General features: G+C 33.0%; 1 protein-coding gene across 4 annotated transcripts in view; it reads right to left on the bottom strand.

Moving 5' to 3' along the window:
* Window positions 1–448: 448 nt before the first annotated feature.
* The window catches only part of EcR (Ecdysone receptor), a 164,420-nt gene continuing 140,285 nt past the window's right edge, over window positions 449–24,583 (bottom strand). For 2 of the 4 annotated variants that reach the window (XM_068365007.1, XM_068365008.1), the window contains exons 2-10: window positions 21,657–21,830; window positions 20,373–20,513; window positions 19,842–19,966; window positions 18,621–18,701; window positions 17,895–17,948; window positions 13,386–13,514; window positions 9,097–9,246; window positions 5,460–5,682; window positions 449–5,032 (exon numbers count right to left, since the gene is read on the bottom strand). In XM_068365007.1, coding sequence (XP_068221108.1) covers window positions 4,773–5,032; window positions 5,460–5,682; window positions 9,097–9,246; window positions 13,386–13,514; window positions 17,895–17,948; window positions 18,621–18,701; window positions 19,842–19,966; window positions 20,373–20,513; window positions 21,657–21,830 — 1,337 coding nt within the window. In that variant the 3' untranslated portion in view covers window positions 449–4,772. The remainder of the gene's footprint in view (window positions 5,033–5,459; window positions 5,683–9,096; window positions 9,247–13,385; window positions 13,515–17,894; window positions 17,949–18,620; window positions 18,702–19,841; window positions 19,967–20,372; window positions 20,514–21,656; window positions 21,831–24,583) is intronic. The other 2 variants (XM_068365009.1, XM_068365010.1) reach the window with 2 other exon arrangements.

Genomic DNA, 24,583 nt, shown 5'->3' with positions numbered 1-24,583 from the left:
CACCTACAATTGTTTTCCGCTAACTTGGAGAGAATTCCAGTTAACTTGGCATAGTCCCTTAAGTTGCTGTACAAAATGCAGAAAACTTTAGCCGGTGTAACACCTGATGACGAATGAAATGGCTGCATTTAAGACTTGGATATTACGACAAACTAGACTCTTCTTTTTTCAAGGTCCTTATCCCCTTATGTCTTAGCTTTCCCCTTCTATTAGCTTGGTGTCTTCATGTAACAGCCTATCTACCAACAATATCAACAACTGTTTTCCACTAACTTGAAGAGAAGTCGTGTTAACTTTGCATACCGTCTGAAGTTGCTATACAGTACGTGGAAGACTTTAGCTGGTGTAATATCTGATGACGAGTGTAACGGGTGCATTCAAAACTTCTATATCATGACAAATTAGGCAAATCAAAGCCAACGCTGCAAGGATAAATAAAATTAATACAAAAACAAGATAATTTTATTTTTTCAAGTAGAATATAAAAACTTTCATTTCAAAATTAATGATGAGTTGCTTATTTAAAAAAAATTCACAATGGTATTGATGGAGGAGGAGTATGGACGTATAACTGACACCTAATTGGCTTATTGGCTATAGAAATCAACCAGTCAGAAGAAAGTAAGACATATTTCTTATGGCCTTTCAAAAGGTGATTGAACACTAACTCTATCTGATCACATTATAAACTGTTCTCACAAAATAAAATATAAAGATGATATATTCCATATGCATGAAGAAAATACAGTTATAAATCTCTTCAGTGAAACGAATGCATATACTGTACTTAAATTCTCCAGGTGGACTTCAAGCCACATATTTAGCAACGACAGCGACAAGTTGGTCAAGACGAGGGAGAGCCAGCACTAGGATCCCCAATACAGTACATATAAAAATAGAATTTGTTTCATATTACTGCACTTGCAAATTTTTGGAGGGTGAATAGCGAGTTACCACCATTGATTTGATTTGATTAACCTATGCTTTCGATGTATGTCAAAACATGCAATAAATACAATTAACAGCTGAAAAGTAACTAATAGCTTCAAAATATCAAATTTTGCATAGATAACACAATATAAGGCCATCAACACTTAATCCTCTATTTAAAATATGACAATTGTGCAAATAAAATTGTGCATTCAAGGTAAATGTATTTTGAAATGTCTGCAGTTAATATTTATCTACCTCGGATATATTTTACAGTATGTACATAATTCATCACGTTGGCATTTATTCCATTCGGATGAAGATTAGTGTTGTGTAATGGAAGATTACGTAAATGCAGTAATACAGTAATACTTATTGTACTTATGCAACAACTTTGATATCTTAAAACTTTTTAGCTCAAAATACAAAAGAGGGTTTCATACCTTAAAATGAAATTTAAAGTATCAGAATGATTGATACACCCACTTTCTATAAACATGAAATTAGGAATTATAATTTCTAAACAAAACTTTGTTGAATGTTTAGAGAGCTGCAGTTATAACTTGTAAATCATTGTCAGTAACTAAATCAGAATCCTTTTGATTGCAAATGCTATTTCAGAAAGACTATGTTTATGTCTCAGCCTCGACGATTCTTGACCAACTTGTCCTATTTTGACTAAACACCCTCCTATGTGCTGAACGTGGCTACCAAAAAATGAAGATGTGAAGATGAGAAAAAGCTAGGAGCTATGGAAGATGACCTTAAGTCTATGATGATGGTGAAATCTTTTCTGTACTTACACACATTCACTCTAAGAACGAACATCTTATACACTTGCACAAAATACACGTCGTTCAACATTCTTTTTTTAAAGATTTTTCCTACGAAAAAAAATCTGCTTTACAGAGATTATTAAAACATTGAAATTGTAGCAAACAGTCAGTATTCTGGACAAACATAACATGATGCACTGGATTCAAATATATACTGTATATTCATATATAATTTTCAGTCTGAACAAAGATTTTTTATGAGATGTTTTAGAACCACAAATATACACAACATCACCTGTCCAAGACATGAACTAGGTATCATGGGAGGCTTACACGACACAGAGAAGCCGAGGGTGAGAGGTAATTCACCAGTTTCAGGGACTTCAATAATGCACACATTATTTTTTCTTTTCGATGATATTACCAAGAAACTGCAATGCTCAAAGTCTTCACTGAGACTTTTGACTTTGTGAATCATTGGTAACCTAGAGATGACAAAGAATATCAAATTTAATTTATCATATCGTGTATCCCTAAACCTGAAGCATTACAGTGTAAAAGGACAGCCTATGCTCCTAAATTAATATTTGACATGATGAGCAATTGTTAGACCTGCACGAACAACAAAGTAGGACATGTGCTATTTATGAAACCTGGAAGGAAAGTACTGTATATCGTACTTTCGCTTTTTATTCCTCCCTTGCTCTTACAAGAGGCAACACCTCATCAAGTTAAATACTGTAGGCAGAGTTCCTGAGCCCTTCTGGAAATATTTTAATAGCACCCTGGACAAATTTTTAATATTTTCAGCACCCAACTCATTTCTCTTATATAAAGAATTTTTTTGCATCTTAATCTAAAGTATCCGTTGTACTTTTCAGGTAAATTCAAAATTCCTACTGCATCTGAAACAGAACACAAAATCAAGTTCTTAATTCATTTCAATATAATCAATTTTACAGGTTAGGTCAGTAGGTCTGGGAAGGCAGGGATTACAGGAGATTCGGGGAAAGAGGTATACGAGACCAGAGTATGTTGTTTATCTAATGGACTTGACATCAACATTACTCTTAATCTCTTCAATAAAGAGGGCTTAAAAGGTGCATTTCAGGTCAAGGTTTACTGGGTTCAGCATCCAAATCTACCATAGAGGAGAGATGCAAAAGATACAATTTTAGATATTCTAATTGGTAATTGTTCTAGACATAGAAGTTGATACTTCTGATAACTGATAAAAGTTATAAATGCCTCACACAGAATATCTACTAGTGACTATTTGTTAAGATTTTAAAATATGCTATAATCCTGCAGCAGTAGTAAGGCAATTGTGAATGTCTGAGCACAGTCAAAATAGTTTTCACAGACTTTTATTTGTAAAAAGAAAATAGAAAACTTTTTTGTGGAAGTAACAATAAAAAAATTATCTTTCCCATAAAGAATGATCTTTTTAAGAAACTATAATTAATAACTTTAAGCATACGGGTATGCATAAGTTAAGTTTGAAGCTTAATGAAACATCATCCTGGTGAGCTGTTAGTTCTAATCTCGACAGGAATAAAGTGAGAAAATATATTACCAACAAAAGGCAGTATAAATTGTCTCAAGACTTCTAATATGCACCAATAGTATAGCACTGTATTAGAAAAGCAAGATATTTCCAGTACTGTACTGTGTATGAAGTATACATTGCATACATTATATAATTCCATAGCAATTAAGTCAATACAATGTCAGTTCAATAATGAAATTTTCTATGGACTTCTCAGATTTTACTGCAAATAATGACTGGGAGCTATAAGCTAAGCTTGAATTGTGATCCAATGGAGCAAAAAAAGCCGATAGGATAAAATTTCATCTCGCCTTCTGAAAAATTACTTTTAATATATCGAAATGCATCTTTGAATTCATTTATGTTTGCTTTCATACATTTATGAAAGTACAAGCTATATGTAAAGAACATATACAATCATGCACAGTACTTCTGGTCTCAGATGTTTAGTATCGAAGATATTTTTCATAATTTACCTACAGGGATAGGAGTTTGGAAACAGACTAATATTTAACATTGAGGTTGCTGATGATTCAGGTCATTGGTTCAATAGATGTTCTATGTTTGGCATTTACAACAAATTCCATCTCTTCCCAGAAAAAAAAAATTCACTACATTGCACATTTCTTTGGGACATATATGCCCCATTCCCAATCTTGACTATACCATCACATATTCTTCTAACATATACAGGACAGCTAAATAACTGATGTACAGCATACACAACCTTTCATGTATAAGGGCAAGGATATTGGTAATAATTATGCTTGAATAGCAGTGATAATTACACAGTAATAAGTAACATACATTTTTAATAGTTCACTATTTTTAAGGACGGCATACCAGCTCATTAAATAACAAGTACGGAGTCATATAAAAATATTTATCAGAAGACGTCGCACTGTTCCTTAAAATTTCACTCTTTCCCTCAGTCCTTCAGGAGCACCGTGAGAATATGGTAGGAAATACAGAAGCTTGACCGTAAGCAAGGCACGTGGAGTTCGTTGCCTGCCAATTAAGTGGCTTTGCGCTATAGGGCAACAAGGCAATGTAGCTTTAATCATCAGTGTTAATCCATAGACCTGTATAAAGGTTACACATGGTCTACAGAAATCTAAACTGTCTTCCAGGCAGCTACAAAGTTAAATGAATCAAACACAACTGGACACTGTTTAACTAAGGCTACACTGATATAGCTGCCGATCTTTTGACATGCACTGTAGCACATTACTATGTATCTGACATCGCACTGGTGGTGGGGATGCACGGCACTGTCACAAAAAAAAAAAAAAAAAAAAAGAGAGGCCTAACACAGACGCATCAGATGGCTGAAAGTGCAGCCCTAAAAGGGCAGCAACATGAAACTGCTTTTCTACAGCATCATCAGCATCAGTTTTTTCACTCACAGCCTGCAGGTACATAATGTAGGCACCAGCCACCACCCAAGATGACTTCATCACAACCTTCCTCACATTCATTAACAACATGGCACCTGGGAAGTGGCGGCAGCACAGCATTCAATATTGGTCGTAACCACCGTGGATATCCCATATTTCAGCCAGGAAGGGGGGTAGTTTCTTGTTCTTAAGTGTAAGGGAGAAACACATCTCGGAATTTAGATTACCAAGGGTTCTCAAATCAGTCAAGACGTTAAGTAATTTTGCAAACACGACTGATGACCTTGGTGTTCGTCGATTTTCCACATGCGCCTTTAGAGCTTCCAGATAAATCTCTTGAAGCTTTTCTACTTTGTGAGGCTCTCTTAACGATGGGCGTTCTGTGAAAGGAAATTGTCATAAGAAAACTTGATACTACTGTATATTTTTGGGCTCAGGCCATGTCGTCGTGATGGAAGTTCCTTCATTAGTAGCTTCCTAGGTATATTTGACTATTAGGACGACATGGCTACCTCACCCAAAAATAGATTTTTCGCTTTGCTGAAAATCCGTTTATGAGGGCCTAAATAAAACTCAGAATAAACTATATATTGAATCCTAACAAACTGCATACAGTAGTTTCTTTTACCATCTCCTGAACAATACAAATATAACTGAATTGCACAAAATGTTTCACCAAATGTTTACACTTCCATAATTATACTGCATTTATTTGCAGTACAGCCTTAGATTCAAGTAATAATCAGATGTATAAAATCTATTCTATCATTTGGTAATGAACATTGAAACTGGATCACTTTGACCTACCGGAAAATATGGCAATTGCAGCCAACAATGCATACTCTGCATTATCCACCTTCATTTTACACAAATTCCGGCAGAACTGGAAAATTGCAGCAGCTGACTCTCCCAGACCAGCAGATTCATATGAATCTTGTGTGTAGGGATAGTTGTTTCCAAATACTATGGAATCTGTGCTTGCATCATAGCGACGTGCTGCTCTCAGCATCATAACTTCGGATGAACATGCCTGGAAATTAAAGAAGAAATTTATGAAAATTGAAATTACCAAAAAAAAAAGTGACATTATTATTACATTTATTATTATTATTCACTGAGCTACAACCATAGTTGGAAAAGCAGTATGCTATAAGCCCAAGGGCTGGCTCCAACATGGATAACAGCCCAGTGATGAAATAAATAGAATAGTGTGTCTTAGTGTGCCCTTAGGCAATAAAAATAATGCTAAACCATAACAATAAAAAAGGAAAATACAGTACATGACTGGTAATCAAGGGTTTCATATGCCCTTTGAGGAAACACTCATTGGGCTAATGCATGGAAAACTAAAGAAAGCCTGCAATGTTAGAGCCATTGTAACCTTAGGCTATTCCGAGTTATATGCTTAAACACGTTTTTATTTTTATGCAGAACTAATAACACTCGCATAATTGTGGCTTTAAGAAAGATTTTTCTATTTTTTTTTTTTTTTATCAAATTAATGATCCACAATTGCCTCAAGTTAATAATTACAAATTTACAAATGTCACAGTTATTCCTAATATTCTCAAGTATTCTACTATCCCTACATTTCTAACATATGCTCATGCTTTTATTCAAGAAAATTTTAGGAAAAATGAGACGGACTTATTTCTTATGGTAAAATTGGTATAGTAAAACATATCTTTTTTATTTCAATTTTAGAGAACTAATATTTTTTGGGCACTCGTTCATGAACAATACTACAATCATTATAAAGTAGTCCTACTGATGGAATTTGGTATCCCCCCAAAAAACATAAAAATGGCTGGGTTATATCAAAATTGGTACATGGCAATATGAAACACAAGAGTAATTTCATTTGATCATAATATTTTACAACATCTTAGAAGATAGGTCTTATATATAAAAAAACATCTTAATTGTACAGTATGGAATATATATATATATATATATATATATATATATATATATATATATATATATATATATATATATATATATATAGTATATATATAGTATATAGTATATATATATATTGTATACATATACAGTATATATAAATATAAATATATATGCATATATATATATATATATATATATATATATATATATATATATATTATATATATAAATTATATATGTACTGTACATTATATATATATATATATATATATATATATATATATATATATATATATATATATATATATATATATATATATATATATATATATTGTGTATATACACATATATATATGTATATATATATATAAATATATATATATATATATATATATATATAATATATATATAAATGCATATAGTATATATTATACATATATATTATATATATAAATGTATATATATAATATATATATGTATATATATATTATACATATATATATATATATATATAATATATATATACATATATATATATATATATATATATATATATATATATATATATATATATATATATATATATATATATATATATATATATATATATATATATATATATATATATATATATATATATATATATATATATATATATATATATATATATATACTGTATATATATGAAAGTAAGATACTTTACAAGGAAAATACAGTAACAAAATCTCTTAAGTTTTACTACATGTGTTTATTACAATATATTCAATGCTAAAATTTCTTTTTGTAATATACAGCATTAGCTTACCACATTAGATAGCAAGCTGTCCCCATTAACTGGGAATTTTTTTTTTTTTATTCGGTTTTCTTCAACAAAACTATTGTATATTTTCATTAGGGATTTCATAAATTATAACGAAAACACAGAAGCTCTTTGATCTAATAGATACTTTACTTCCAGGTTTGGCCATCTGATAAGTGATACAAATGGTTTCAGTATTAATAATCATTTGTCGCTGTTTGCATTTGAACATACAATATATTCCCTCAACTATGGGTTAATAATTATCATATCTACGACATGTATGTAAAGAAATCTTCTGAACAGCAGAGTGGATACCATCTACATGTTTGACTTTGTGTCAGATTTTATCAGTATTCTCTGCCATTGATGGCTAGAGCACCAGACTATCCATGTAGTGACTGGCCTGGTAATGTGAAAATAGTACTAAGGCTCTATGTAGTGGCCCTAGCTCTCCTAACTTTTCAATTTTTTCTGTTCATTATCACAGAACATATTGAATATATCAAAGTTGCTTGGATGCGAACTAACCATTAAAATAACATTTAAAATAACTAACTTTAAAAATGATATAGATATAAAAAATCTACTTTTTCAACTTTAAAAATGATATAGATATAAAAAATCTAATTTTTCATGTAAAGCACCATCAAAGAAAACTCATAGCAAAATTCTCACAAAATTGGATGCATATGTATTCAGAACTGTTCATCAAAAAGTGTAACCCTAAAAAAGAATATGAATTTGATAACAACAACTTCTGTATGTATAAATGTTGAAGCATTGCTGTCTACAGTAGTGTACTGTACTGTACTGAGTGATATACTCAGTAATACTTACCCTTTCCTACAAAAACTTCTTATTGTAACTTACGAAAGTATTTTTTAATATTCTTGTGTTATTTCTAAAACTTTCAGTAAAAACCTCTAAGCCATACTTATTCCAAGAATTTAAAATGAGATATGCCCTGAAACTGGACTAATTTTCAAGAGATATTTCTGCAACTTGCACATTAATGTACAGTGAAACTCTGCACCTACCTTTCTTTAAAGACTGCATCTAATATAAATTACAGTTTAAACTACCTTTAGGAGAGTTATCTGATCCTCCCTGAGAGTGTGTCAAACCCAGGCAGATGTTTGGAGAATTCTACGATCAGCTGCACAGTCAGGATCGTCATGTCTGTGATGTGAGTGAACTTCGCTTCCGCATCGTCTTCACTTAAATCATTGCCCTAGAAGGAGCCAAAGATCCACTGACATACACAAAATATCATACCTGCTCCTTATAACTTAGGGATCCAAAAGAAAGTCTTCTGTTAAAGATGGCTGTAACAATCCGTCATGGAAAGATGTCAAACATCTTTATCTTGGATCTTATGACTTGATATATATTCTATCTTGGAATTCATGAAATACATACATAATATTCGAGCCATGACATTATGACTTGCTGGCCTGGCTCAGTTACTCAATAATAACAACAATCTCGTAAATCTTTCAAGATTAATTTCATGTTACATCCTAACAAGAAAGACTTTCTTTTGCGCTGCTTAGAACGGCTTCTCTACGTCCACAGGTCATCTGGAATGGAGATTTCTGGGTACTTGCTATTCTTTGGCCTCAAATTCTTGAGAGATACAAGTGAAACACTTCTGCAACCCAGAAATCTCCCAAGAATTAAAAAATGAATTAGTCTATTAGTGTGAAAAACACCCTTTTTTCTATAGGTGTCCTATACCTTAAGAAGAGTAATCTGATCTTCTCGCTGCAGTGTGTCGAAGCCAGGCAGTTGCTTGGAGAATTCCACTATGAGCTGAACTGTGAGGATGGTCATCTCGGTTATGTGCTTGAATCTCAAGTCACTTGTATCTTCACCATCGAAGGTAAACTGAAGGAAGGAAACAGAAAAGCCACTTGGTGAGGAAAATGACCGAAAATGATTCACAAGAGGTAAGGGAACACTAGGGTGGGTGTGTTCAGTTAAATCATGTCAGTTGTATATACAAGTCTTCGTCAATCAGGGTAGTGCAAGTAAATACTGAAACATTGAGTGGAGTTCTTGCTACACATTATGGATGTTTGTTGTCATTTGAAGAATATAATCGTAAAATGAAATTCGAGTTTTAAATTACCATAACTAGAGTGGGCTCATATCTCAAATTTGGATTTATGTAATTTGAGTCAAATGACCCTGCACTGGGGTTGGGGATATGATTCAGTGCAGAGATGAAAAACTCCTATTTTCTTTTGTTGCATGACTTACACTATAGTCCATTTCTTTTAGCGATGCATATTTGCACCGACTCGCAGCGGTGCCCTTTTAGCTCGGAAAAGTTTCCGGATCGCTGATTGGTTGGACAAGATAATTCTAACCAATCAGCGATCCGGAAACTTTCCCGAGCTAAAAGGGCACCGCCGCGAGTCGGTGCAAATCTGCATCGCTAAAAGAAATGGACTATAGTTGGTTTAGAATTCTCAATATTCTAGAGGACAGAGATAAAACTAAGCATTGAAATCATACCATACGTTCTGTAAAACCCATTTAGTCTATTAATGCCAATCGAATTCGAACATGAGGATTTATACTATGCAACCCAAAGGCATCATAAGCTCAATAAAGAAGCTCTAATGGGTGCCTCTATCCTTAACTATACTACATATTTTGCAAGATTGTAATTTTCCCTATTTTTCTTATGAATCTTGTAGCTGATAATCCACATTAGTTCCTATTAAACTTCTATTCTTTTCGGGCATGCATTTTCCATCATCTAATTAACTACTCTAAAACTGATCCTTGCTACCTTTTAATGATTACAACATTGCCCTCCATAACTTTAAAATATAGGGCCCGTTAAGGTATCGGGTAGATATCAGAATTATATCTCGACAATCTTTCCTTCAAAATGCAAAACATGCATCAGTTTGGGGACAATCAGGTGATATATGCTCTTCATAAAGATGAATAAAAGACTTATTTGCAAATACAGTACATGAACCTCATCTTTTTCTCAAGGAATTATCTATAGTCTTGGAGACACGTGGATATCTTTGATCCTTTCCAAAACATGTATAACATCCAGTAACTTTGGAACACATAAATATGACCTATCTTTTATAAAGGATGCCCATATATTGCACTAACTTTGAGGAAACACAGAACCAACATTTGTCCTTCTTTGTTACTTTTAATGGAAACTGGTTTTTAAAAATATTCTGAAAAAGCACAGCTACTGTATTAACAATTCTACAGAAGCATAAAAAAAAGATGTAGCAAAGCACAGTTTTAAAATGCTGAGTAAGCTATACCAAGGTGCATATAATTTTCAGTGTTGCTTGGAAAAAAAATCCATAATATAGCAGGGCACATTACTTGATTGTAGCAGCCATTAGTTAATGTAAAACAAACTTTTCTGTGAAGGCAACATCAGAATTACAATCGCAGGAGCTTCCCTAGCGCCATTAATTTTTTTTTAATTTTGTGAATGGAGGGTCTTTTGCATGAGTATTCAAAAGGTCAGTGAGAGTATTAATAGTCCAAACCCTGAGTTTGTCTTATAGCTCACTCCACTTACAAATTTCAGACAACCCAATGTAGGTCTACAAATAAACTTTATTGGTTTGTTTGAATTGCCCTATGATAACAATAAAATTAACAACAACATAGGAACATCTAGTGGTGTTTCAGTATACTTGGCACCCAGGAGGCTATGCTAAAGATACATTACAAGACCAGGCATAAGTAAAAAGCAATGTACATGCAAGATAACCAAACCACCAACATTATAGATTCAAAATAAGTAAATTTATATATGTAGTCCGTCTTTTGTTAGATGCAGTCTTGACTGCATTGTTAGTGCAGTACTCTCAAAAGATTTGCTAGGATATCTCTTTAATAAGTCTGGAGAAAATGACTATTACACAAGAACAGGCAATAATTAGAATAAAATCAGTTAAAAGCAACATTCAATTTTAAAATTTACCATTAAACTGATGTTATAAAAAATGGTGAAGAGCAAGTACTCAATTCGACAAAACTAATGCGAGTGAAAACAAAGCAGTTGTTACGTAGGAGTCACTCAGCTTAATCAATAATCACATTAGAAAACAAAATCAATAAGCATAACCAGAAAGTAAGTTAGCAATTGTTAGTGAATTTTGTTAATTGTTCATATCAAACTAAGATCATAAAAAAAAATGTCACAGTCCTTCGTCTAAAGTGGTCAAGGAATAGCAAACAGCCTATTCAGCTGTTTACTGTATTTGGACATAAGATTTCAAAATATTGTAATAACAATTATACAGTGATGATCATGATTCTGTGAAAGAACCACATCCTTAAAAAAGGGATTTTGACGAGGGAAAAATCTATTTCTGGGGAGAGACCTGTGATGCCCGGTGAAAAGTCCTTCTATCTACCTTAGAAAAGATAGATAGAAGGACTTTTCACCGGCCGTCACAGGTCGACCCAGAAATGTAATTTTCCTAGCCGGGATTACTAAATTGGGCATAATATACCCAGTAAAAAACACACTTAAGAAACAATAATGACCTGACCAGTAAATACAGTACAGTAGTGTACTTCCTTTGTCAAAGCTTAGATTTTATAAAATATTATTTCTACATCTAATGAATTGACTAGCAGTAAATACAGTACTTCCTCAGTCAAGACTCGGATTTTATGAAATATTCTTTTTATATCTAATGACCGGACCTGAAAATACAGTGCAGTACTTCCTCTATCAAGACTTAGATTTTTAGACGTAAATTTTATAAATAAATCTTTTCTACATCTAATGATCAATAAATACAACAGTACTTCCTCTGTCAAGACTTATCCATCCATCCATATACCAAGGCACTTCCCCCAATTTTGGGGGGTAGCCGACACCAACAATGAAACAAAACAAAAGGGGACCTCTACTCTCTACGTTCCTTCAGCCTAAGTCATTTCTACACACACCACAGAAGTATTCTTGGCCTACTACGGAAAGAATGATCACAGATGTTCAAGGAACTAACTTAAGACTTAAAATTCATGAGTATTTGAAAAAAAAATTCATGTAAAAGATATGTCTGACTATAAAAATAACAAGATGTGTTTTGTAAGGATAATATAAAACAACTTACAAGGTTTTGAATTTAAACTGGTGGATAAATGATCACGATAAAAGTCTTATACTCTTTCTAGGAAAGCCATAACTAAGAATATTCACAACAGATTTAGCTACTCTCTAGTTTGCAAACATGAAATTCTATTTGTCCTTAAATTTGAAAAAATAAGATTCATGAAAATTCTGATATAGCATAATAAATTTAGTTAAATGTTCACTCCTAAACTGAAATTGAAGTAGTCCACAACATTTTTAGTAAATTTCTAAGTATTCTTTATGAAATTATATAGCTAAAATTACCAGGCAATTATATTTTTTATTATGAGATTTTTGTCTCAAGTTTGTAGTAGGTAGTATGTCAAATGATAATTCCAGTATTATCAACCTTATTACACCAGTATACACAAACACAATGGTTATTTCAAAAAAATTATGGCCAACAAGAAATAAAAATATATCATGAACTACTCTTAAACATAAAATAAAATAAAAAAGAAACTGGAAAATTATAGTCTTTCAAGTTTTTAATAATTCTTTCTTAGAATACCAAGCTTTTATGATATGCATCCTAGCCAAGCATGTGCAAGCTCTGGCATGCTGGCATGATCATCGTTCTTTGCAAGTTTGTTTAGCCAGATCACATCTCTGAGTTACCATTCCAACCCTAATAAAGCTGGCAAACTCTGGCAATTCCAAGGGGAAATCTAAGAGAAGCTTAAGGTGCAAAGATGAGCTATTCATTATCTATATTCAGCAATTTAGACAACTTCTATAATTAGCCTAGAGGTAACTACTGTATTCCTCTACATTTGGCAATTTGGACAATTTCTATAATCACCTCTAGAGGTCAATAAGAGATATAAAGCCATTCATGATAAAAAAAGTCAAGAGTAATGGAGATCAGTACTGTACTTACTTTTATTTTCTTTAAGTCTGATTCAGATGGTTGTTCAAATTCTTCTTGGTAGTAGACTAGTGTGTGGATCAGTTCTTGCTGTTCATGGGTCAAAGGCTTGGCTCCAGTTCCTCCTCTTGTTAAAGGCAACTGTAAAATAAAGGAATACTATAATAATATATTGCCTAACGATAAAGTGCTTTACCAGCTAATGAATTAGAGACTGGCAGAGAATGCAATAGATAGCCTCACCAAAATCTGATGGCCTTTGTGAATTTCTGTCTTAAAAAAGGGTTTCAAATAATTCTACTAATTTCTGTGCCTCAGTAAAATATGTGTAATCCATACTGCACAGTACTATACACTACAAATAATTCTATTACAGTTCTCATGAATTTTACATTTAAATAAATTTCCTTCCTCTTTCCTTCTGACACGTATAGCATTGAATTTTGGTGGAATTTTTGGGTCTCACGACAATGTGGACAGAGTTATATTTAACTCTTCCCTATTCTCAAACATTAACCTCAGGTAAAACAATTATGAAAAAAACTGCAGTTCTTCTGTTACAAGCCAAAACTTTAAATTATCAAATAATATTCAAAAAACACAGGTAAATATTCAACACATTAAATACCATATACATGGGAACATCACTAAAGCCTTTATTTGTACAAAAAGCATATTATACAATCAATTGGACACAAGAGAACTGTTTTAGCAACATTCATTTATATAGCTCCATAACTAATGTTTATAGCATTATTTGTGGTGCAAGTGAATCTTTGTATCCACAGCACAAACAGCACTTGAATTCAATAAACAGCAGATTTAAAAAAGTAATAAAGTTATTCACACATGTATTTGATTTTTAAAGTTTATAAAACATTAAAAGAGCTGCTAACAAGTAGCGACAACCTTTATGCCTGTGACATATGGATGTGAAATTAAATGTTATTTCAGTACTTTAATATAGTACCATTAAAAATGAAAAAAAGTTGGTTTTACAGTTTCTTTACTCATTGCTTACAACCCGCATCCATTGTCTTTACTCTCAATTTTATAGATTAGTTTGTAACATGAAAAGATATAAGGCCAATCAGTTAGTAGTTCTTTTGCCTTCCCTGCTCCCGTCTGAAATAAACCTTTGACCCTCTAATTACAGAATATAAATTGTAAACATCATAACCGTCTCCTTCACACATACTCCCACACAAACCGGACACTTCCTAGCACTGCACATGTGAAATGTATCTTAGAATGTTACAGCCTGACATAATTGGGCTGGAGCCTTGAATTAAAATGATTAAGTTAGAACTTTAGACAGTTCATAATTTTGTTTACTTATATTTCATGTATTCTGTGGTCACATGTTTTTCTCTTTGGTCCCTCGAGGCCATTCTACTTTAATCGAAACTTGCTCTGCCAAATTATGGGTTATTCTGTTAGTTCATATTAGTAAATCTGCCCATTTTGGATAATAACCTGACTACTGTATATGAGTGGAGAGGCTGAAGGAATGATTACATGACAAGTTACTAATAATTCTAAGTGTTATAAGTTTTCGCTGTATATTTACTCTAACGACATCAATACGAAAACCACGAGTAAAACGTGGCAACTAAGTTCTTAGGCAAGGAGTTAACACGTACATCAGCTTAGTATGAAAAACAAAACTGCCACTTGATGAACAGCAAAATGAATCATGTGAAATGTATGTGATGGAACTTTTTTCATCCAAATAGCTGATACCAAAACAAACCCCTCTCTACATCTCAGGGTAAACATTGGTTTTAACAGTGAAAATGGGCAGAAATTATCATACAAACATACACCATAGTTTTAGCTAGCTAATTACTCCAATTAAAACATGTTTCATCTCTCTAAAATAAACTCAATTTGTTAAGAATGCACGTAATAAGGATCTTAGAGCTTGCATTTGAAATCTAAATATCCACACAACTTTTAACTGTAAATAAAAACTGAAAAACCACATAGAGCACTTGAATTAAATATTGAGAAAGCATCATGTACCATATAAATGAAAGACCTTAGAATACTCATTTTAATATCCTCCTTATTATCTGATCAATGGTTATCTAATAATTTTAAAACACAAACACTTTGAATGAGGATATTTACTTCAAAGCTGAGGTCACCATAACATAATTTAGATTATCTTTTGAGAGTCAGCATTTTTGATGCAACAAAATATAACTTTAAATACATGGCATACTTCAAGGTTCAGGCTAAAATTCACCAAGTTAGGATATCAAGACACTTGTTGGTATATCATCTGGATTATAGAATAATTATCAAAATAGTTACTGGTATACCATCTACATTAATGTTTTTACAGTTTTTAAATCATTCTTTTTAGCATTATAATCACCAGCCCTGATATAAGTACCTAGATAATGAGGCAGTATTTAGTAATAAAATAATAAAATATGCTACAAAGGCTTAAAACAATAAATTATAAGCTAAAATATCATGGGCCATACATCATAAACTCAAAGCCAGGTAGGCTATAGGAAAATGCCTCCTGGTTTGCAACTAAATATTTGATGCCATCAGCTCAATAATGTATAAAAGTCATCAAAAAATACAAGCAAATTCTTTTTTCTTGTTAAATGCCTGACAGGACATAGAGAAGAGGAATGTTCACGCATGCATGCACGCACGCACACACACACACACACACACTTTTATACGTACTCAAGTCCAAAACAAAATGCGATCCAGTTTTACTAGGAGCATTTAAGATTATGTTAAAACATCAAAGCTGTAGAGTCTGTTAGTAAAGTCAATGTGTTCTTAAATCTAACAGTATATTAGAGAAATCAAATACCAATACCAAATCATAATGATACCAAGGCTACAAGGACAGAAAGACAGTCTAGAAGAGCTACACTAAACCACAAACTACCAAGAATCCCAGGTGACAGCTATTGAGTCATATCTAAAAAAAACTATTAATAAAAACCTGTGATTATAAAAAGTGAGGAAAGATCAGGGGAAATGACTGTAGAAACAAATGCTAAAGAAGAGTACTAGTGGTCCAGATGGTAACTTGCCCCAAAACGTAAAGCAACATTGTACAATTTGCAATCTGATACTGTGCTAAGTTCATGTGTATCCAAATACCAATAACAACCGGTCACCTTAACCAGGGTCTATTTTATGCAGAGGTATTTACATGTGAACTGATTTTATTAGGGTAATATGGAAATTCAGAAATTAAAAAAACTACAGTATTTAATCTCTAGTCAGAAAATATTATTCACACAATTTAGTAAAAGGTAAGATTTAATGGTATGACATTGCAGCAATAAATACAGTACAGATAAAGGGAATACAGCATGGGTGTTGTCTAATGAAACTAAAATTCCTTTCTCAGTTCTATTTTATAATAATTGTGAATTATCTGCCCAATTCAACTCAACTAAACACCGAATTTTCATTCTAAGTCCAGAGAAGGGGCACTTCCTAACAGTATCAGTGGTTTTGATCTACAAAATGCATATAATAAAACACAATGGGTTGTTCCTAATTAGCTGTTCAGCTGTTCAACTAAATCCTATGTTCCAAATTTCCTCCCTCACATAAGACAAAATCCTATCAGAGTAATTTATTCATATCAGACTTGGAAAAACCGAAATCATCAGATTCATAATGTAGTGGATTGTGAAGTTGATGTCCTTGTTGCTTAAAAGCTTCATTTATTCCAGCTGTACTGAATAACAGATTAGTTGCAGTGCCTCATTCATTGGCCTGGTTCAAGCGAGATCACAACAGCAACAAACGGTCACTGTGACTGCACTATAGTAGGACTGCAGGAAATGAATGATGGAAATATCATTATCGCTCACTAGTTAGTTTTCCAAGCATTGACAGTCTGAGTATTTAATGAAGCCAAACACACACTGCTAAAATGTATAAGGGTCAATGCAAGCACACTGGGTATACTCACGTCAAATGCATAGTTCTGATTAGACACTTAGAAAAACGATGCCAAATGCTGTTCAAGTCTAATTTACTCATACACGAAAGAAGGGATATCTTTACTTCAAATATAAAGTTAATAAGGCAAGTCTACTATAGTCTTAATGCTATGAAATTCTACAGAGGTATGGGAATTAATCTCACCATAACCAAAATCAATTAAAAGAGTTCTGCAGAGCAAATAGGATGGGGAAAATAATACTGAAAAGTCGTACGGTACTTTGGGGTACAATTTAACAATGCTACAGAACTATGCAGCAACTGAAATGCAGCATTTTTGGGATGTAAACAAGAACACTATGAAGGTTCAAAGGAAAAAACTACCATTCAAACAGGACAAAACTAAATAAAATCAAAAGCATTATAGAAAACCATGAGCAAAATTAAATTATTCCCAGTCAAAACAAGGGACATTAAAAAAGTAACGATCAACTTCCACATGAAAAGACAGACCAGCATTTCTGAAAAAACATCTTTCAGTATCCCACATTATCTTGAGTTGTTACGTATGACCAAAAAGCATACCTTCGATTTTCTACCTTCTTCCTCTGAGGATTCCTTTTCCTGAGGCCAATCCATCTGAGGGAAATGGCATCATTGTAAAATAAATATACAAAATCAAGTGTCTTTTTTTTTTTTTCTAAGTTCAAGACTGCACGACAGACAATGTGGCTCTGAGCTTCTGATATTTCTCCATCTTCCATATGAAAACTGTTGAAGAGACTATATTCCAAAAGGATAAGTTTCACTATATTTACCATTTACACTGTCTCCCCAAATCTATCAGTGCAAAGACCTCTATGTTTACAGAATAAATAAAAGAACAGGATTAATCAATGTCTGATACCTAGATCTCTCCAAAGAGTTGGCATAATACGGCGCAAGGTGCAAATTCTACAGTTTTTTACTAGTTATTTTCAAAACACCTACAATTTCAATCTAAATTATATATACAATTTTATTAGCCTACACACACCATAAGTATGAATGCTGTTCTCTAACAAGTGGTTTCGACAAAACTGTACTGCTATTATGTGCTGCATAGTTATTTCAGACTCAAAACTGCCTGTAGATTTATACTCTACAGTGCATACAGCATATTATTTCAGACTCAAAACTGCCTGTAGATCTATACTCTACAGTGCATACAGCAGATTAAAAAGTTAAATGGATGAATAGAATAGCCAACACTTTTAAAATACCTATAACAGAATGTATAATTTTGATGCGAGGGCCAAATCCTTTACTTACTGGGCTTAAATTGAAGCTACTGGATCCGTTATTACTTTTGAACGAAGGAGCAGATGCACTCGGCGATCCTTTAGGCTTACACTGAAATGAAGCAATTTTTTACATGCTGGAATGCTCCCTGTACTCCAATTTTTGTTCAAATGTCTGACAATTTAAAAGAAGATTAACAGACACTTTTGGGGATTTCAAGTGAGGGTCAATCATGACTTGTCTAAACCGCTCAAAATAATATCCAGTAATGTCAAAGACACCTGTCTCATATGGAAATGGATGCCACATTTCTGTTCAACATCTTGGTAAAGATAAATCATCAGCGATTACTGCCTAATAGACTGAGACTTTCAACTTGATGACTCGTGTAGAAATATTCTCAAAATGAACAGAAACCTGGCCTTCTGACGTGACGTTCACAGGGGGAACATTGGTCCGTTTAAAATGGCAATTTAAGTGGTGATTACTTGCGGTTTGCGATCACGAGAGCCTTATGCTTTTCTTGTTTTAAACAACACATCTACACAGAGACCTACCATCCATTATAAGCTCAGATTGCTTATTGATACAAGACTGCTGCGAGAAGAAGCCCCTGGCGTCTTTCAATAGTTTACATTTCATGATATGAAAACACAAGATTAACTCTAGGTGGTGAAACTTAAGGCAGGTAGTTACAACAATGCAGTTCAAGTCATTGAGCTCATAATGGCCAATCTGTTGTCATCCAATTTGACTAAAAAGGAAGGAAAAGTGAAAGCCTTCAAACACACTGATAGATATGTCACAAGGGAAAAGAAAAGCAAATTCAGTCTCATTACTGCAAGATAAAACCTTAAAGAATTCATTACGTTTTCAATAAAGCACATAAAATGAGTTCAGAAATGGATTCCCCAATTGAGAAAGAAAACGTAAAAAAAGGCTGCCTTTTAGTTACTTCAGAAGTGAAGCCTTTCACAGAAAGCCAAGTTTTTGAGTCATTTTGCAAGCAAGTCGGTTCCTTTGGGTAAATGTACTCTAAGAGAGAATAAGGCTACCACAACATGTAAAGGCATAATGGAAGGGCCTTCCATTCAAAAGCACGCGACCCATCCACGACTTAAAAGTACAGTACAAAATAAAATTACAGATGAATAAGAGAATTGTTTTGAAATAAAGGAAATGAATCATTGCACTATTTTGATAGATATGTCATTCAGTGAGATCTACGAGGAGACATCTCGAGATACTAACAGGACTGAGAGGAGTGTGCTTCTCCTCTACAATAGGGGAACCAGCAGATGGGTAATCTTTCTTATCTTTCTCCCGGGCCTTCTTCTGTTCGCGTTTCACCTGGCACTGGGACTCTGGCACCACACCTGCAAATGAAAGAGGTTGGAGAAAGAGGGGTTAGAAAAAAAAATCACAATTTTGGTTCAGCCTTTTTGGTAAGGTTTTGAGCAGTGGCTAGGGGTTCAGGGCCACCAAGAAATGGCTTGAATTTCTTGACAAGGATTAATAATAATAATAATAATAATAATAATAAAACATAGCAATACTGGACTGCTGCAAAGCTATAAAAATTATGAAATAATAGAATACTACTACTGATAACAAAGGTAAGTACAGTATAACAACAACAACAACAACAACAACAACAACAAAAATAATATATATATATATATATATATATATATATATATATATATATATATATATATATATATAATAATAATAATAATAATAATAATAATAATAATAATAATAATATGAGGATCTACTTACACTCGGGTCGCATGCCAACATTTAAACACTTCTTAAGTCGACATTCTTGACACTTGCGCCTCATATACATATCCATCTCGCAATTATTTCCATATTTACATTGATAAACGGCGTTTTTCGTGATGGAACGACGGAAGAAACCTGCAAGTGAGTAAAGTGTGTTAGCGAACAGGAATTGCATTGTCAGTGAACTGCTGGTTGGAGAAAGGAATAAACAAATACGCCTAATTTTCATATATATATTTTTTTTCAATAAAGCCACACTTCCTAATAATGGGATGGCTTTATAATAACTACACAACAGTCCCTGACTTATCCATTTTACTGATGAATCTTTGAAGAACCAGCTGTGCGGTTCAGAGTCTAATAATATTAGTGAGTTTGTACACCTGCACAGATGGTTCATCTGTAGTGGGTAGACTAATAGCATACACTGCATCATTTTATATATATATATATATATATATATATATATATATATATATATATATATATATATATCCTGCCCATATTCATTTCCTTTTCTTACTTCTTGTTAGTATATCTGCAAATCTTATGGTTTTAAGGTATTCGCTATTAATGTTAATTCCTACATCTTACCAATCTAAATTCTCAAAAACAATTTCTAGGCACGATGTGAATAATTAGGAGTGATGGAGACTCCCTGTCTAACTCATTTATCAATCGGCATTTTCTCACTATCTTTAAGCAATTTTAGGCTTGCTGGACTACCCATATAGATATCTTCAAGTGCTCCAACATAAGCCTCATTTATTCCTTGATTTTGAAGGGCTTTCATTACTGCTGAAGTTTTGATAGGATTAAAAGCTTTCTCATAGTGCATAAATGTCATACATAGTGGTATATCATATTCTGTTGATTTTTCCATTAGTTGGTTAATTACACGGATATAAGCAGTTGTTGAATAGCCGCTTCTAAAGATGCTTACGTACACTTATGCGCACACACATATACAGTATATACACTAACACACACATGTATATATGTATGTATACATACACACACATATATATATATAATATATATATATATATATATATAATATATATATATATATATATATATATATATATATATATATATATATATATATATATATATATATATGGGACTACAAACATGCACGCACACATATATACTGTGTGTATATATATATAATATGTATATATATATATATATATATATATATATATATATATATATATATATATATATATATATATATACACACACACACACAACTAAGGACTACATGCGCATTACCTTTACATCCTTCGCAGGTGAGGGCGTTGTAATGGTAGCCGGAGGCGCGGTCTCCACACACCAGGCACAATTCCTCCTGTTGCCGAGGGATGGGGCCTTTCTTCTTCTTGAGGTCACTGTAGGAGTCCATGCTGTAGCCGTTGAGAGACGACGGCGGTGACATGTCATCTCGGCCTGCAAGCGAAGAATAATTGTAGTGAAAAAGATTTGAGGATGGTATCAAGATGATCATTATTTATGGTAAAAACAAATAAAATCTATATTACATCCTACAGTAGTAACAACAATAACAACAATAATAATCTCCCCTATACAATAAAGAGCAAGTGTCTGGTTACATACACACACTATATATATATATATATATATATATATATATATATATATATATATATATATATATATATATATATATATATATATATATATATATATATATATATAGTATACAAATATATATAGATATATATTTTTTATATATATATAGATATATATATATATATATATATATATATGTATACATATATATACTTATATATACATACATATATATATATGTATACATATATATACTTATATATACATACATATATATATATGTATACATATATATACTTATATATACATACATATATCTTATATATACATATATATATATATTATATATATAAATAACATATATATACTTATATATACATACATATATCATATATATACATATATATATATATATATATATATATATATATATATATTATATATATATATCATATATATAAATATATATATAAAAGGATATAAATATATATATATATATATATATATATATATATATATAAATTATATATATATATATATATATATATATATATATATATATATATAGAGAGAGAGAGAGAGAGAGAGAGAGAGAGAGAGAGAGAGAGAGAGAGAGAGAGAGAGAGAGAGATTTCTTTCCTGTCACGCTCAACATCATTGGCAGGCATGTAAGTACTTGGTCACTCCACGTCCCACGGGTAGGGATCGAGCGAGTAGTCATACCTTGGTGCGTGTGTGTAAATCTAAATATTTAGCGGCCATTTTTGACGGGACACGAACACTATAGTCCATTTCTTTCAGCGAGGCAGATTTGCACCGACTCGCAACGGTGCCCTTTTAGCTCGGAAAAGTTTCCTGATCGCTGATTGGTTAGAATTATCTTGTCCAACCAATCAGCGATCAGGAAACCTTTCCCAGCTAAAAGGGCACCGTTGCGAGTCGGAGCAAATCTGCCTCGCTAAAAGAAATGGACTATAGCAATAATAATAATCATCATTATAAAAATTACTTGTGACGAGACAGAGGCAACAAGAATTAACACAAACGACAATAACAACAACAGTTGTTAGTGATAATACTACAAGCTAAATATTATCTTAATACATTATTCGATTTTTTTTCCTACGAAAAAGGGGGGGGGGGGTTTACCTACATCCAATTACAAGTGGTTCGACTTCTAATAAAAGGCAAACGAAAACAACAGTTGCTAGTGATAATATTACAAGCTAAATATTATCTTAATACATAATTCGATTTTTTTTTCTACGAAAAAGGGGGGGGGGGGGGTTTACCTACATCCCATTACAAGTGGCTCGACTTCTTATAAAAGGCAAACGAAAACAACAGTTGCTAGTGATAATATTACAAGCTAAATATTATCTTAATACATTATTCGATTTTTTTTCCTACGAAAAAGGGGGCGGGGGGGGGGGGAGCTGGTTTACCCACATTCCATTACAAGTGGCTCGACTTCTTATAAAAGGCAAACGAAAACAACAGTTGCTAGTGATAATATTACAAGCTAAATATTATCTTAATACATTATTCGATTTTTTTTCTACGAAAAGGGGGGGGGAGCTGGTTTACCTACATCCCATTACAAGTGGCTCGACTTCTTATAAAAGGCAAACGAATCTCATGAGTCAGAAGTGTAGCACAGTAACACGTGGAAAGAAAAAAAAAAGAAAAAAAAAGCTAAAATGCGAGTGCAGTAAAGGCGTAAAAAGGCAAAAAATACCGAGGGATAGCAACTGCCTCATTAATCAGTTCCGGCAAATGCGTTATGCATGACAAGACCGCTTCCGCGTATGATGCGATGACTCCTGTGCGGTTTGGACGGGCTCTCTCTCTCTCTCTCTCTCTCTCTCTCTCTCTCTCTCTCTCTCTCTCTCTCTACTATTGACTAATTCTCCGCTTGCCAGTCTAATAGAGTTTGTCTGTTTTCTAAAATACCGCATACTAACAGACTGACTGTCTACTAGTTTCTGCCTCTATTAATACATATATATTTCTCTCTCTCTCTCTCTCTCTCTCTCTCTCTCTCTCTCTCTCTCTCTCTCTCTCTCTCTCTCTCTCTCTCTCCTATTGACTAATTCTCCGCTTGTCAGTCTAATAGAGTTTGTCTGTTTTCTAAAAGGCCGCATACTAACAGACTGTCTACTAGTTTCTGTCTCTATTAATAGATATATATATTTCTCTCTCTCTCTCTCTCTCTCTCTCCTCTCTCTCTCTCTCTCTCTCTCTCTCCTATTGACTAATCTCCGCTTGTCAGTCTAATAGAGTTTGTCTGTTTTCTAAAATGCCGCATACTAACAGACTGACTGTCTACTAGTTTCTGCTCTATTAATACATATATATTCTCTCTCTCTCTCTCTCTCTCTCTCCTCTCTCTCCTCTCTCTCTCTCCCCTCTTCCTCTCCTCTCTCCTCTCTCTCTCTCTCTCTCTCTCTCTCCCTCTCTCTCTACTATTGACTAATTCCCCGCTTGTCAGTCTACTAGAGTTTGTCTGTTTTCTAAAATGCCGCATACTAACAGACTGACTGTCTACTAATTTCTGTCTCTATTAGTAGATATACATTCTCTCTCTCTCCCTCTCTCTCTCTCTCTCT

Source organism: Palaemon carinicauda, chromosome 42 (assembly GCF_036898095.1).
Source record: "Palaemon carinicauda isolate YSFRI2023 chromosome 42, ASM3689809v2, whole genome shotgun sequence".
Taxonomy (NCBI): Eukaryota; Metazoa; Arthropoda; class Malacostraca; order Decapoda; family Palaemonidae; genus Palaemon; species Palaemon carinicauda.
The sequence above is the reverse complement of the archived record's forward strand: the minus strand, read 5'-3'. Positions and strand labels throughout refer to the sequence as shown.